At 50.6% G+C, this 16,273-nt stretch overlaps 1 protein-coding gene across 2 annotated transcripts in view; it reads right to left on the bottom strand.

The window, feature by feature from the left end:
* Window positions 1-16,273, bottom strand: part of FIG4 (FIG4 phosphoinositide 5-phosphatase) — a 59,381-nt gene that overhangs the window by 22,524 nt on the left and 20,584 nt on the right. For both annotated transcript variants that reach the window (XM_029047432.2, XM_029047433.2), the window contains 6 exons: window positions 15,195-15,357; window positions 7,912-8,009; window positions 6,879-7,012; window positions 4,049-4,165; window positions 1,401-1,446; window positions 837-985 (listed from right to left, as the gene is read on the bottom strand). In XM_029047432.2, the coding sequence (XP_028903265.1) occupies window positions 837-985; window positions 1,401-1,446; window positions 4,049-4,165; window positions 6,879-7,012; window positions 7,912-8,009; window positions 15,195-15,357 (707 nt within the window). The remainder of the gene's footprint in view (window positions 1-836; window positions 986-1,400; window positions 1,447-4,048; window positions 4,166-6,878; window positions 7,013-7,911; window positions 8,010-15,194; window positions 15,358-16,273) is intronic.

The raw sequence follows: 16,273 nt of genomic DNA, 5'->3' as shown, positions 1-16,273 counted from the left end.
CGTGGGACAACTTACTTCGCTACCCCAGTGCTTAGAACAGTGCTCAACACCAACGTTCTTATTATTATCAGTAGTACAGCGCCCTGCCCACACACTTTTATTAGTAGTATTGTTAAACGCTGACGAGTCGTTTCCGCGGATATACTTTCTCCGGAACGTCCCGCCCTCCGCCATAACTTCTCTAACGGTTCTCCGTTATCGTCGTTCCGGTCTCTATCCGCCTAGCTGCCGGTCTGCCCCGTTTTCCCCGGACTCTTCCTAGCATTAGCGTCCTCTCCAGAGAATCGCGCCCAAAATAGGCTAATCTAAGGCGAGTCAATTGGCCTTCCGAAGGCCACTTGGGTTGAACTGGCCCAAAGGTCCATTTCTTTGGCCTTTCGGGCGGTCCACTGATATTTGCAAAAGCCTTATTTCCAAAGAATCGACGTCCTTTCTATCCTGTTTCTTCACCGTCCAGCCTCCGGATCCGCCCGCCGTCCCCGGACACACCACAGAGCTGACGATTTTTATTTTGGGGGCATCCGCGCGTCGCGTGGCTTTTCCCAGGCTCTTCGAGGCAAGTCTTCCTAACGTCGATCTTCGGCGTGTTTCTCGACTACCCTTCTCCTTTACTATCATCGATCCCAGGAGAGAGAAACCGTCCGACTGGTTTAATCTTCTCTCCGTCCACCGCCGGCAGAGGAAGCGTTCACCAGATACGACTGACTGACTACCACACAGCTCCGGTCCCCTCAAGTTTCCCATCATCCTTCATATCCGTTAGGGTCTAACTGCGGCGGAAAAAGCACGGGCGATTCACCGAGGAGCCTATCACGAATATAAAAAACCAGTCTCACCTTACGGCGTCCGTGTCGAACTGCAGATTGGGTTTGTCGATCAATCCCAAGGAATAAAGCTGATAAGCCAGAGCGCATTTCCCCACCATGAACTGGGCTGTGTTAGTACGATCTAAACAATCTACACAGTTGGTTCGCAGAACTCCGGTCTGAGGAAGAAGTGAATGCCAACAAATAACAGATCATTTTAGGAGAGTCGCAATTGCCTCGATACCGTTCCTTCTGATATTCCCTCAGGATTTCTTACTCTAATAATAATACTGGTATTTATCGAGCGCTTACTACGTGCCGAGCACTGTTCTAAGCGCTGGGGGGGGATATAAGGTGATCAGATTGTCCGACGGGGGGGCTCACGGTCTTGATCCCCATTTTACAGGTGAGGTACCTGAGGCCCCGAGAAGCTACGTGCCTTGCCCAAAGTCACCCGGCTGACGAGCGCCGGAGCCGGTGTTAGAACCCCGTGCTCCTTCCACGGAGCCAGGCTGCTGCTGCTCTGAACGACAGCGAGAAAGTTCCCGAACAGATACCATCAAAACCAAAATGAAACACAGACATTTTCCCTACCTGCAAACGACTGGTGGAAACCACACTTCCTCCTAGCTCCTTCCATCTGTGTTTGGCCGGAAAATATTTGCGACAAACAGAGCATTAGCATTCCAGCCAAAAGAAAGCAAACCTACACTCCCTGGAGTTCTCACTTGGCACGCGATGGCTGTGCGATTACAAAATGGATATATTTAGTTTCTTCTGCTGGTTAAACGAGAAGGGAAAAGATGGGAGGCGTCTGCCGAGGCTTTGAGGAGGAGGCCTTTATCTGCCGGGATCGCACCTTCTTCATGCCACGAGGGTTGGCGGGTTTCTTTCGGTGGGGGGGAGAAGTGAATTTGGATGTTGGGTTTCGGAGGGAAGGGAGGCGGCAACGGATTGAGGCGTTCGCGACGGGGGGGGCGTACCTGATGGGAATTCTTTCATTCAATAGTATTTATTGAGCGCTTACTATGTGCAGAGCACTGTACTAAGCGCTTGGGATGAACAAGTCGGCAACAGATAGAGACGGTCCCTGCCGTTTGACGGGCCTACAGTCTAATCGGGGGAGACGGACAGACGAGAACGATGGCACTAAACAGCGTCAAGGGGAAGAACATCTCGTAAAAACCGATGGCAACTAAATAGAATCGAGGCGATGTACAGTTCATTAACAAAATAAATAGGGTAACGAAAATATATACAGTTGAGCGGACGAGTACAGTGCTGTGGGGATGGGAAGGGAGAGGTGGAGGAGCAGAGGGAAAAGGGGAAAATGAGGCTTTAGCTGCGGAGAGGTAAAGGGGGGATGGCAGAGGGAGTAGAGGGGGAAGAGGAGCTCAGTCTGGGAAGGCCTCTTGGAGGAGGTGATTTTTAAGTAAGGTTTTGAAGAGGGAAAGAGAATCGGTTTGGCGGAGGTGAGGAGGGAGGGCGTTCCGGGACCGCGGGAGGACGCGACCCAGGGGTCGACGGCGGGATGGGCGAGACCGAGGGACGGCGAGGAGGTGGGCGGCAGAGGAGCGGAGCGTGCGGGGTGGGCGGTAGAAAGAGAGAAGGGAGGAGAGGTAGGAAGGGGCAAGGTGATGGAGAGCCTTGAAGCCTAGAGTGAGGAGTTTTTGTTTGGAGCGGAGGTCCACGAACACCTCTGGAAACGCATTTAATCAGGTGTACGTCTGTCTCCCCTTGGGCAGCACGATAAAACGCCCTGAGCTTGGGCAGGGAGATGAAAAATTAGCCATTACGTACATCGGAAGAGCAAGGCTTTTCATCTTGGAGAAGAGTGAAATGGCAAAAGGATTAGCGAGTGGAGGCTGCCTGACTACCCGTTAAAGGGCGGAGGGATTGGGAGATCGCCCTCCTTATTTCCACAGGAAGCGAGGAGCCGAGCGGACAGCGCACGGACCTGGGAGTCGGAGGATCCGGGCGCTAATCCGCGTCACACCTCTGTGCCTCATTTTCCTCATTTGGAAAATGGGGATTCAATATTCGGTTCGTCCTCCCTCTTAGACTGGGAGCTCTATTGCGGGCCGGGGACTGCGCCCCACCGGATTATCTTGTCTCCGCCCCAGCGTTTAGTACAGTGCCTGGCACAGCGTAAGCATTTAAGAAATACCATTAAAAGAAAAAGGAAACAGGTCCAGAAAGCTGGCCCTAAAAATTGGGTGCTTGCCCTTTTGAGAGACTTGGGAAGGGGAGAGGATATTCGTTTCAGAGGTGGTCTGGGAGACGGCAGGATGGAAGGAAGCGGGGGAAGCTTTGCAGGAGCTCTTTAATTTCTGCCCCCGCGCTATTCTGGTCTCTCGGGCCTCTCCGTCCGGGGCGGAGGAGAAGACGGAGGGAAGAGGAAATAAATCAGAATTCGTTACTACCCGGTATGTAAGAAACCGGTGACTCAGTAGGGGTTTTTCGCCCCTTTGAAAAACCTTCCATTTCTCTGCAGATCAAGAACAAGAGGTTCGGTTGGGACTGTACTATCCCTTTCTCAGAATTAACTGTCCAAAAAAGTTTCAACTCTTTCAACTTGTTTATGGTATTTTTTAAACACTTGTTATGCGTCGAGCATCGTTCTAAGCGCTGGGGTAGACGCGAGTTCATCGGGTCAGACACAGTCCCGGTCCCACGGACTAAGAAGGCGGGAAAAGGGGGACTGAATCCCCATTTTGCAGTTGAAGAAACTAAGGCAAACAGAAGTAATAATAATGTTGGTATTTGTTAAGCGCTTACTATGTGCCGAGCACTGTTCTAAGCGCTGGGATAGACATAGGGGAATCAGGTTGTCCCACGTGGGGCTCACAGTCTTAATCCCCATTTTACAGATGAGGGAACTGAGGCACAGAGAAGTTAAGTGACTTGCCCACAGTCACACAGCCGACAAGTGGCAGAGCTGGGATTCGAACTCATGAGCCCTGAGTCCAAAGCCCGTGCTCTTTCCACTGAGCCACGCTGCTTCTCCAGCAGTGAAGTGAAGCGACTCGCCCAAGGTTGCAAAGAAGTGGCAGACCCAGGTCCCCCCCGACTCCCAGGCCCGCGCTCTTTCCACTGGGCCACCCAGCTTCCCTCGCTTAACCTGAGAAAGACAAGCCTGGAGGTCGATATTTACGTAACTCATGGTACTTCGATAGCAAGTGATGGCGTTCGCTTCAAAATCGGAGGGAAATACTTGGTAGTTTCCAAAATATCACACTTACTTTTCATCGGGCCGCAAAATGCTGCAGTAGGAATCGGGACGATTTACAAAGAAACCCGTTTTCTTCACCACACTTTCTGCAATCACATTCAGGCGATCGAGCACATTGTAGGATTTGCTGAGAGGGGAAAATACAATGGATTCTTTTTCATTCGACCCAGCCAAAGGACTTCGGTTGCGTTACTGGCCATAAAAACCAGGCACAGTTCTCAATTTGCCGTATATTTGTCACTTTCTTGATTTTACTTATATAAACCATTGAAAGTTCATATAAATACTTATAAGTGACCATAAATTTGCCCATGTCCTGCCTCTGGCCTCCAACACGCTCCTCTCTCATCCACCAATCAACCATTCCATCCTATCTGTTAAACGCCACCCTGCCTAGAAGGAGCTTAGAGGCGAGAGGGGGATACTTAACCTCTCCGTGCCTCACTGACCTCATCTGTGAAATGGGGATTCGGCCACTCATTCGGTCGTACCTACTGAGCGCTTACTGCACGCCGAGGACTGTGCTTTGCGCTCGGAAAGCACCATTCAGCAACAGAGCGAGACAATCCCTTTTACGACGGTGAGCCCCCCGTGGGACGACCTGGTTACCCTCTATCTCCCCCAGCGCTAAGAACGGTGCGTGGCTCAGAGGAAACGCCTAAATATCAACATTATTCATGTGAAAATTAGTTACAGATAGTTAACTATGTGCTCTGGGGCCGAGGGTGGGGTGAATACAGGGAACGATCAATCTATCGATCATATTTAGGGAGCACTTACTGAGCACAGAGCACTGTCGTAAGAGCTTGGGAGAATAGGATATAACGGAGTCGGCAGACACGTTCCCTGCCCGCAGTGAACTTACAGTCTAGAGGGGGAGGCAGGCATGAATATAAAGAAATTACAGACATCTACATAAATGCTCTGGAGCTGAGGGAGGGGTTAAGACGGGAAGAGAATCCAAGAGCAGGAGGGAGCGGAAGAAGAGGAAATGAAGGCTCAAGTTAGCTTAGAACAGTGCTGGGCACAGAGTAAGCGCTTGACAAATACCATCACCGTTATTATTGGTTAATGAAGGGGATTGTCATCGGGTATGAAGAGGGAGAGCGCTCCAGGCCAGGGGTGGATGTGAGTCAGTCAGTCAGTCGTATTTACCCAGCACTTGGCGTGTGCAGAGGACTGTATTAAGCGCTTGGTAAATAAACAGATTCGTTCCCCGCCTACAGTGAGCTTACAGTCTAGAAGGGGGGGCAGACTGTAAAAGAAATAAATCGACGACGGGTAGGTCCGAAAGCGCTGAGGGGCTGGAAGGGGGGACGGATAAGGGAGCAAGACAGGGTGACGAAGGAGGGAGGGGGAGAGGAGTAAAGGAGGGCTTAGAGAAGGCCTCTTCGAAGAACGGTGCCTTGGATGAGACTTCGAAGAGGGGGAGAGCGACCGCCTGTCGGAGGTGAGGAGGGAGGGCGTGCCAGGCCGGAGGCAGGACGTGGGCCGGGGGTCGGCGGCGAGACGGAGGAGATCGAGGTAAAGTGACGAGGCTGGCATCAGAGTGAACAGTGTGGGCTGGGTCGTAGCAGGAGATGAGCCGGGGAGGGAGGAGGGAGGCGGGGTCGACAGGCAACCCCCGGAGGCCCTCGAGGAGCAGGGAAAAGTGGCCCGATTGTTTCTGTAGAAAAATGACCCAGGCAGCCGAGTGACGTAAGGGCCGGAGTGGGGAGAGGCAGAAGGCTCAGAGGTCGGCAAGGTGGTGGATACGGCAATCAAGGCAGGAGAGGATGAACGCTACGTTAGTAGCAGCAGTCTGGATGGAGAGGAAAGGGCGGATTCTGGTGATACAGATACCCTCATCGTTAACTAACACAGATAAGAGTTGTAAATTGGGGGGGACCCCGACTTTCCTCTCCTCTTCTTTCCTCTTCCCACCGTCTATCGTTTAGCGGCAATTAAATGACCGAAGCGGGAGGCAGCCCTGCGTTTGGGGCCCGCTACATCTCCACACTGAATCAGCGTACTGTGAGTTTGAGAAGAACAAAATGAACAGGCATCCCCAGGTCAGAAGGAGCGTATCCTCCAACACCTTCCTCTGACTGCGCTTGGCTTACCGCCCTCTTGCCGCATTTAGACGTTACTGGGCAGGGACGGTCTCCACCTGTGGCCCGAACTGTACATTCCACGGTAGAGTGCTCTGCACACAGTAAGCGCTCAATAAATGCGACTGACAATGAATGCCATGGACCGCTCCCTCCCGCTTTCCCCCTTTTCAAAACCCTACTAAAAGACCAGCTCCAGGAGGCCTTTCCTTCTTAATCGTTCATCTCTCGTCCCTTATTTGATGAGGATGGCATCTGTGAAGCGCTTTCTACGTGCCAAGCACTGTTCTAAGCGCCGGGGGGAGATACGAGGTGATCAGGTGGTCCCACGTGGGGCTCACCGTCGTAATCCTCATTTTCCGGATGAGGTAACCGAGGCAGAGAGAAGTTAAGTGGCTGGCCCAAGGTCACACAGCAGACGGGCGGCGGAGGCGGGATAAGAGCCCTTCTCATCCCCAGGCCCGAGCTCAACCCATTATGCCATGACTGAGCTCACAAAGATGAGATTTCAAGTGGGAGATTTCTCCTGTGCACATCCGTCCCGATCGAGAGAGAAAATTCCCACTTGGAAAAAACCCTCTCCAAAAATTCCCTTCAGCCCACGTAAATTTACCCAACACGACGCTTCCAAATACCTATGATACGTTAAAAAAAATAAATCTGAAGTGTTGGGGAAAAACTTCCTACTGTACTTCCCCGGTCCCTCCTCCCAGCCAAGGAGGATTCCTCGGCTACAGTTGAACCTCTCACCTTTTTGTGTACTTGGCCATGTCCCAAGGAATATAAATAATGGCGTGTTCTGGAGGCAGAAATTGATTGAGGTAGGTCACGGCAGCCACGAGTTCTTCACTCAGGATTCTCTCGTGCTTTCTTTTCTCACGTTCCTTTATCCAAGAGAGAAAACATTTGCACCACTTTAAGGCTCGAAAAACTGTTTCTAAACCCTAGCTTGGCGTTGTGTCAGAACAAATAATTATTTTAATTAATTTAGTAATTAATAATGCATCTACCTACTGAAAGGGGAAGCCGTAGGTAACTGTTCCTGAAAACATGAGCGACGCCGTGTTAAAACTGCATTTATCCTTGCGTTCTGCCTTCCGCAAAGGCACCAACAGGCAAAATCCATCGTCCTTCCTGCTATCCAACCTCCTAATTTGCCCTAGTGGCTAAAGCCCGGGCCTGGGGGTCAGAAGGTGATGGGTTCTAATCCCGGCTCGGCCACCTATCTGCTGCGTGACCCTGGGCGAGTCACTTGGCCTCTCTGTGCCTCACCTGTAAGCCTGTGAGCTCCGGGGGGGGGGGGGGGGACCGGGGCAGGCAGTCGTCAGTGTAAAAGTGCAAAAGCGCCAAGGTGAAAATTGGGAGGATTTGACCCAGAGAGAAGAAAAAGTACTTGGGGGGAGATTCCGAGAGTGAGGAAGGGTTGTGAAGATGGGGAGAGCTGCGGCCCAGGGGATTTACAGGGCAGGACTTCGGCCAGGAAGGAAGAGCAAGAAAGAGACCCAGGGGTCACGCGCAGGAAACGGTGTGGAGGAAAAGGCGACAATGTAGGGATTGAGAGCGGGGATAAAGCTGTGGTCGCAGGCTCGGCCTCGTCTGCTCCCGGTACGGTAGCGAGGTTCGGCACTAGGCTGGGTCTCTCTCTGCTTCCTGTTCTTCAAATCTTTCTCTGCAAACCCCTTCTTCATTTTGGAGCAACCTCGGAGTTTTTAGCCCTTCCCAATATCATAAGGAAAGCTTTCCCAATTTGCCCCAGACCGGGAGGAAAGGGAGGATACGTCACCTTCACGAGATTCAAGATGATAATCGGCGAGCCGAACCTCTGCAGCATTTGGTCAAAATGGAGAGCAGCTATATGAGCGAACGGATCCGCTTGGTCCACTGGGGAAAAAAAGAAATTGACACGTTCCCCCTCAACAGAACAGTAAGGAATCGAAAATGTTCAGGGCCCAACATTTTGAGACATGCCAGATTTTCCCATATTCCACAGGATGGGCAAGTTTGGCTCGAGGGAAAAGTACAGGACAGAATAATAACAACAACGATGATGGTATTCGTTAAGCGCTTACTATGTGAGCCAAAACTGAGCACCTCATCTTCCCTCCCAAGCCCCGTCCTCTCCCTGACTTCCCTATCGCCGTGGACGGTACGACCATCCTTCCCGTCTCTCGGGCCCGCGACCTCGGTGTCATCTTTGACTCGGCTCTCTCGTTCACCCCGCGCATCCGATCCGTCACCGAGACCTGCCGGTATCACTTTTATAATATCGCCAAGATCCGCCCTCTCCTCTCCACCCAGACGGCTATCTTACTGCTACGGGCTCTCGTAATATCCCAGCTGGATTACTGTGTCAGCCTGCTCTCTGATCTCCCTTCCTCCTCTCTCTCCCCTCTCCAGTCTATTCTGCACTCCACTGCATGGCTCATCTTCCTGCAGAAATGCTCTGGGCATGTCACTCCCCTACTTAAAAACCTCCAGTGTTTGCCCATCGACCTCCGCACGAAACAAAAACTTCTCACTCTAGGCTTCAAGGCTGTCCATCACCTTGCCCCCTCCTACCTCTCCTCTCTTCTCTCTTTCCACTGCCCACCCCGCATGCTCCCATGCTCCGCTCCTCTGCCGCCACCTCCTCACCATCCCCCGGTCTCGCCTGTCCCGCCGTCGACCCCCGGGCCACGTCCTACCGCGGTCCCGGAACGCCCTCCCTCCTCACCTCCGCCAAACTGATTCTCTTCCCCTCTTCAAAACCCTACTTAAAGCTCACCTCCTCCGAGAGGCCTTCCCAGACTGAGCTCCCCTTTTCCCTCTGCTCCCTCTGCTCCCCCTCTACCCCTCCTTCACCTCTCCTCAGCTAAGCCCTCTTCTCCCCCCTCTCCCTCTGCTCCTCCCCCTCTCCCGTCCTATCCCCTCAGCACTGTACTCGTCCGCTCAACTGTATATATCTTCATTACCCTATTTATTTTGTTAATGAGATGTACATCACCTTGATTCTATTTATTGCTACTGTTTTTGTCTGTTTGTCTCCCCCGATTAGACTGTAAGCCTGTCAAAGGGCAGGGACTGTCTCTGTTACCGATTTGTACATTCCAAGCGCTTAGTACAGTTCTCTGCACATAGTAAGCGCTCAATAATTACTATTGAATGAATGAATATGTGCCAAACACCATTCTAAGCGCTGGAGGTTGTCCCGCGTGGGGCTCAGAGTCTTAATCTCCATTTACAGTCCTTATTTTAATCTTATCTCTAGCCCTTACTATCTGAATATCATTCCCTCCTCGATCTCAATCTAGGTCTCTTATTTATTCTCACAATATCATTCATTCAATCGTATTTATTTGAGTGCTTACTGTGTGCAGAGCACTCTACTAAGCATTTGGAAAGTCCACCTGGGCCCCAGATAGAGACAATCCCGACCCAACAACGGGCTCACAGTCTCGAAGGGGGAGACGGACGGCAATAACAAAACAAGTAGACAGACAGACAAGTTTCCGGGCTTTCGGTTTACTCGATCCTATGATCGGGCCGAGCTTCAGACTCTAAGTACACAAGCCCATCTCAAATGAAGTTGCCTTCGCTCTTATTCTCCCGGTATACGAATTAATGGGTAGTTCGCTTTATTCGCTCCATCTCGAGAACCTACATGGATTATATCACCGATATGGCCGCTGACATCCGTATGATTTATTTGGACACTACCTGAAACCCTGACAGGAGAGTCTGAATTGGTCTCTCGCTTCAGCGCAGAATACAGCAGCTCCCTCTGCTATGTTCTTCCTAGCGGGAATACGCTAAGGGGATCATTATAAATGCCTTTAACGGTAAATGTGGTTTTTGGAGCCCACCATTTTATTATCTCCCCTGAACTCACGACTATTCATTTTACGACAGAAACCACGGTTCTGACTTCACCGTCCCTCTGACTTGGAGCACCGCACCTACGATTTTTCGACCGTCAACTCGTACATCTTCCGTGAAAAAACTCCTTCCCCCTTTCGCTTGGGTGGTGCCCCTCAGACGTTATCCTCCCCATTGCGTTGTCAGGACCACCGCTCCGCATGTAAAGAAATAAGTCTGATGAAAGAGTTTATCCGGAGTAATGATCGTGGATATAGTAGTGTATCCCGTAAATAAAGCGTAAATATCTCGTGTTTTTACATCTCGTAAATAACAGAGGTTAAAATCCTCTTAGTTCTAGAATGATGGGATTTAACCCCCCACATCAGGCTCCAAAAACCTTTGGGTTTTCAATTATATCACATTCTAGTGAGGTCAGCTAAATAAGCTATTGGGCCCAAACTCTCAAAGTGTCAGTTTATGCTTTTCCCATACTAATAACCCCGCCTAACTTCTCTAATTATTATATCGAGTCTCCTTCTGGCCGCTATATTAATCTCCCACTGTCTCCGAAAATGAATAGGATTAGAAATTTACATTCTTGCTATCCTCCCCCTATTGCCCTATAAAATCCTCCCCGATTCAACTGAATCGGAAATTAAAAATCTTTAACCCAAGCAACAGCATCCATAATATTATTCGCAGCCTCACTTAACACTAGGATTAGCCCCAATTCACCACCTAAATCCTGAAATCTACTTCTCATCTTTCTTTATCACTCTACCAACTACGTACCGGCCTGCTTTATTCGTGTTCACCACGAGTTGCTTCAAGAATGAGAGAATTAGTTAAAAATAGAATTCGCCCTGAAAATACCAACACTCACCCCCCCACGCGCGTACAGTAAAGACACTCCGTTATCATCTCACCCCAAAACTTCAACTCCCCCTAGATCTGATAAATGATAACTAACATTTAAATGGGCTTCCCCAGAAAAGCCATACCGCATTAAACCCAACACTCCAAATCTGATTAATAAATTAGAAACCAATGGATTATCAACTAAAGTCTCAGGGTACTCCTCTGTCGTCACGGCAGCCGTTTACCCCAAAACAACGAATATTCCACCCAGGTATATTAAAAATACAATCAAACCTAAAAAAATCCTCTCTAGACTCGGGACAGTTCCACACCCCACCCTTCCACTCACCCCCGAACTTAAACCTCCGAAGATAGGAGATGGTTTTGAAGCAAAAGCCATAAGATCTGAAACTAAAAGTATACTTAATAACTAAATACAGCGTAATTCCTTCTTGGGTTCAAACCAAGACCTATGATATGGAAAACCGTAGTAGTTATTCAACTACAAAAGCTAATGAACCCATCCGCTACTCAAAGTCGTTAACCCGTCATTTATTGGCCTACCTGCCCCATCTAACATCTCATCGTGAGGGAATTTGGGCTATTTCTCAATATTCACATCCTGGCCGGCTCGATTCTTGCCCTATGTCACACCTCGGACTCTGCAACAGCATTCACAGATTTGCCGAGATGTGAATTACGGTTGACTTATCCACTACAGACACGCTAAGGGAGTGTCGTTTTTATAGGCCTTTTTCCTCACGTAGGCTGAAGCCGTTATTATAGATCCTTCGCCTCTCCAGAAACGTGAAATGCTGGAGACATCCTATTTTTTTTTACCGTTACAGCAACTGCTAGGCTTGAGGACGAATATCGTTCTGCGGGGCTGGAACCCCGAAGAAATTTTTAGCAGCGATTCTTTATATTGGAATCCCCCTCGTAGAACGAATCTGGAGGGGATTCTCCTAAGACGAAGCAATCTCAGCCCGCTTTTTCACATTCCACTTCACTCTTCTGTCACTGCGGGAGGGAATGTGTCCGTTTATTGTTACGTTGGTCTCTTCCAAGTGTTTGATACAATGCTCTGCACGTTAGTAGCTGCCCTCGTGATCATTCACCTATTATTCTTAGACGCAACAGGGTCTAATAATCCCGCTGGATCCAACTCAGACCCGGATAAAATCCCCCGTCACTCTCACTACTCTATTAAAGACCTCTTCCGTTTCTTCCTCGCTCTCCCAATCACGATACTACTTTATTAGCCTCCGATCTTCTCGGATAACCACACCGCCGCCGACCCACTCGGAAGACCAGCCATAATAAACCCGGATGATATTTCCCTTTAGCCTGTGCTATCTTACGCTCCGTTTCCGTGATAATAGGAATTATTATTATTATTATTCTAAGAAACTAGGAGGTTTTCTAGCCCAAATAGCATCCATCATAGTTCTAATCACAGCCCTGTCGCTCCACACTTCTCGCCAGTGAAGCATCACCTTCCGTCCACTCGCCCAAGTCCTGTTTTGAATCTCGGCAGCTGACCTCCTGACGCCAACTGGAATCGGAGGCCGACCAGCCCAACGACCCTCCGTCCGCGCCGGACCACTCCCCTCGGTCCTCTACTTCCTCCGGATTACAACGTTTACGCCTCGTATAGGGCTAGTTGAAAACCACCTATCAAAATGCTAAACGTTAAGAATTTCAAAAGAAAATCTGGGCCTTGAAGCCCAAACCCGAGGACAAAAATTCCTCCTAAGGGTCTCAGACGGAGAGCAAGCGGTCCTACCATCCGCTCGCAAGGCTGACACGCTGGATAAACCGCCTTCTGTCTCTCTTTGGTCTCAGGGTCCGATGAACTTTTACGCACAGCGGCCGTTCATCTTTTATCCTCACGCATATATGCCAGTAGAGTGAATGATTAATATTAAATTTAACAGGGCACGTATGTCAAGGATTACTGTAACGCCCCATCAATATTAAGACCCACTGGAAACTCCCAGTGGGCGTAAGACCTTGGAGGAAAAGTTTTGTTCTACTGTAATATTAATGTAAAATTCTGTAAAATCATTCGATTGAAGGCACCTCTCCTCCAAGAAGCCTTCCCTGATTAAGCCCGCCTCTCTTCAAGTCACTTAGCTTCTCTGTGCCTCAATTACCTCATCTGTAAAACGGGGATTAACTGTGAGCCTCACGTGGGACAACCTGATTACCCTGTATCTACCCCAGCGCTTAGAACAGTGCTCTGCACGTAGTATGCGCTGAACAAATACCAACATTATTATTCTTCTTCTTCTCCCTCTCTCTTCTGCGTCGCTCTTACCCGCTCCTTCAATCGTCCTCCCTCTCTCCCATCCTCATGGTACATAGGCATATATCCGTGATTAATTAATTAATTTCGATTAATGTCGGTCTCCCCCTCTAGACTGTGAACCCGCCGTGGGCAGGAACACGTCTGTTGCTATATTGTCCTCCCCCAAGTGCTCCGCACGCTGTAAGCGCTCAATAAGGACGATCGAATGAACGAATTTAAGTACAGCCGAGCTCTCCGGTGAGCAAAATCCCGTCATTAAGTAGATTCACTTGGGTGAATCACTTCACCTCTCTCTGCCTCGATGATCCTCGATTGTAAAATCTGGTACCGGCTCTCATAATATCCCGGCTGGATTATCGTGTCAGCCTTCTCTCTCATCTCCCTTCCTCCTCTCTCTCTCCACTCCAGTCTATTCTTCATTTCGCTGCCCAGATCATCTTCTCACAGAAACGCTCTGGGCATGTCACTCCCCTCCAGTGGTTGCCTATCGACCTCCGCACGAAACAAAAACCTCTCACTCTGGGCTTCAAGGCTGTCCATCCCCTTGCCCCGTCCTACCTCTCCTCCACCCCGCACGCTCCGCTACCCACCTCCTCATCGTCCCCCGTTCTCGCCTATCCCGCCGTCAAACCCTGGGCCTCGTTCTTCCGCTGTCCTGGAATGCCCTCCCTCCTCACCTCAGCCAAACTAACTCTCTTCCCCTCTTCAAAGCCCTACTAAGAGCTCACCTCCTCCGAGAGGCCTTCCCGGACTGAGCTGCCCCTTCTCCCTCTGCTCCCTCTGCTGCCTCTCTGCCCCCGTTCACCTCCCCTCAGCTAAGCCCCCTTTCCCCCCACCTTTCCCTCTGCTCCTCCCCCTCTCCCTTCCCCTCCCCTCAGCATTGTGCTCATTTGTATATATTATTTATTACCCTATTTATTTTGTCAATGAGATGTACATCCCCTTGATTCTATTTATTGCTATTGTATTTGTCTGTCCGTCTCCCCCGATTAGACTGTAAGCCCATCAATGGGCAGGGATTGTCTCTATCTGTTGCCGAATTGTACATTCCAAGTGCTTAGTACGGTGTTCTGCGCATAGTAAGCACTCAATAAATACTACTGAATGAATAAAATGGGGATTCAATACTTGTTTCCTCTCCTATGCAGACTGTGGGCCCCACGGGGGCGGTCTCTGACCTCAATGATCTGTATCTGCCCCAGGGCTCAGAACAGTGCTTGACTCCGAGTGAGCGCTTCAAAAATAGCATTCCAAAAAAGTGCTAGAGCTTGGATTGGAACCCCGATCCTCTGCCCCGCCCCGAGACCCACGGTCTCTCCGGTAGGCCGGGCTGTATCTCAGGGCACATTGCCGGCAAATCCACGGAAATCATCCGGTGGAACCGTCCTTAAATTCAGACGCACGGTGAAGAGTAATTCAGGGGTCCCCAGTCTGGCTCCGATACCATCCCTCTGAATAACTCTTCAGATGTATTTGCTCACGTACGCGACATCGAGGCTAATGGCTTCGCCCCGTATCTGACAGGATAATCAAACTAACTTACAATAATAAAGGCTCTTTTCTAATGTGACTCAGACTTGTGTCTCTGCCCTGAAAAACGTGGCTAAAATCACCGTCCACCACGACGGGAAGGGAAGACAACCACGGCGTCGATTAGAATGTGACGCTCGGTATTAGAGATCTTCAGTGGATGACCTCAGACCTCAGATAAGGTCAGACCATGACCTTAGAGAAGCAGCGTGGCTCAGCGGAAAAAAGCACGGGCGTGGGAGTCAGAGGTCATGGGTTCTAATCCCGGATCTGCCACTTAGCTGTGTGACTTTGGGCAAGTCACTTAACTTCTCTGGGCCTCAGTTACCTCATCTGTAAAATGAGGATGAAGACTGTGAGCCCCACGTGGGACAACCTGATCACCTTGAATCCCCCCAGCGCTTAGAACAGTGCTTTGCACATAGTAAGCGCTTAACAAATACCAACATTCATTCATTCCGTCCAACACATTCGCTGCCTCGGATGAGAGACGGCCATTATGCCGTTTCGGAAAACGGCATTCTCCGTACGTGTGATCGGTGGCTTAGGCATCATCGTTGAAATATCCTGAGACCAGTAGAGAGGGACCGATCCTCGAACTTGGACGTAGGAGGAATAGCTTCCCGCTGTAAATGACATCACGGAGGCGTCGTAGAGTATCTGCTCCGTCTCTACCTCGTTCGCCACGTCGCCCTGAAAGAGATGGCCACGGCTCTGATGAGGAGACGTCTCCTTTCCCCGCCTCCGCGCCCGGGCTCTTCTTCCTTTCCCACCGTCCTCGGTAACCGGGAAGCTCGACCCGGCTCTTCTCGCTACCCACCACGGCTCAGAGAGGTCTATAATTCACCGTGCGCCCCCCCCACCCCCCGGGGTACGGGTTAAACGCTCACTATGTGCCGAGCACTGCTCTAAGCAAGTTAATCAGGTGGGAGAGAGTCCCTGCCCCGCTTGGGGCGCACACTCTCGATCACCATTTTACCAACGAGGTAACGGAGGCCCGGAGAAGCGAAGGTCACGCGGAGCTGGCAGGTGGAGGAGTAGGATTGGAATCCAAGTCCTTCTGAGGCCCCGGCCTGTGCTCTGCACATTAGGCCCGCTGCCTCTCTAGACTCTAAGTTCACTTCGGGCAAGTCGCGTGTCTCCCGGCTCTGTTGTAGTGTACTCGCCCGGGTGTTCGGTACAGTGCTCTGCACGTAGTAGGTGCTCGATAAATCCAATCGATCCATCGATTACTGCAGCTAGCTAACCATCCTGCTTCTTCTCAATCCATCACTGGTATTTGTTGAGGGGCTACCGGATGAAGAAGCAGCGTGGGCTAATGGGAAGAGCCCGGGTTTGGGAGTCAGAGGTCATGGGTTCGAATCCCGGCCCCGCCACTCGCCAGCTGGGTGTCTTCGGGCAAGCCACTTCACTTCCTGGGCCTCGGTGACCTCGACTGTAAAACGGGGATGAAGGCCGTGAGCCCCACGTGGGCCTTGGATCTACCCCGGAGTTTAGAACGGTGCTCGGCACCGAGCAGCCGCCACAGGGGACGTCGTCCTAAGCCGGAGGAAACTCAGAGGGCGGAAGTAAAGTATTTTTAGCAAATTCTGTAGGGGCGAAAGACAAC

The sequence above is a fragment of the Ornithorhynchus anatinus genome, chromosome 19 (assembly GCF_004115215.2).
Source record: "Ornithorhynchus anatinus isolate Pmale09 chromosome 19, mOrnAna1.pri.v4, whole genome shotgun sequence".
NCBI classification, from domain to species: domain Eukaryota; kingdom Metazoa; phylum Chordata; class Mammalia; order Monotremata; family Ornithorhynchidae; genus Ornithorhynchus; species Ornithorhynchus anatinus.
The sequence above is the reverse complement of the archived record's forward strand: the minus strand, read 5'-3'. Positions and strand labels throughout refer to the sequence as shown.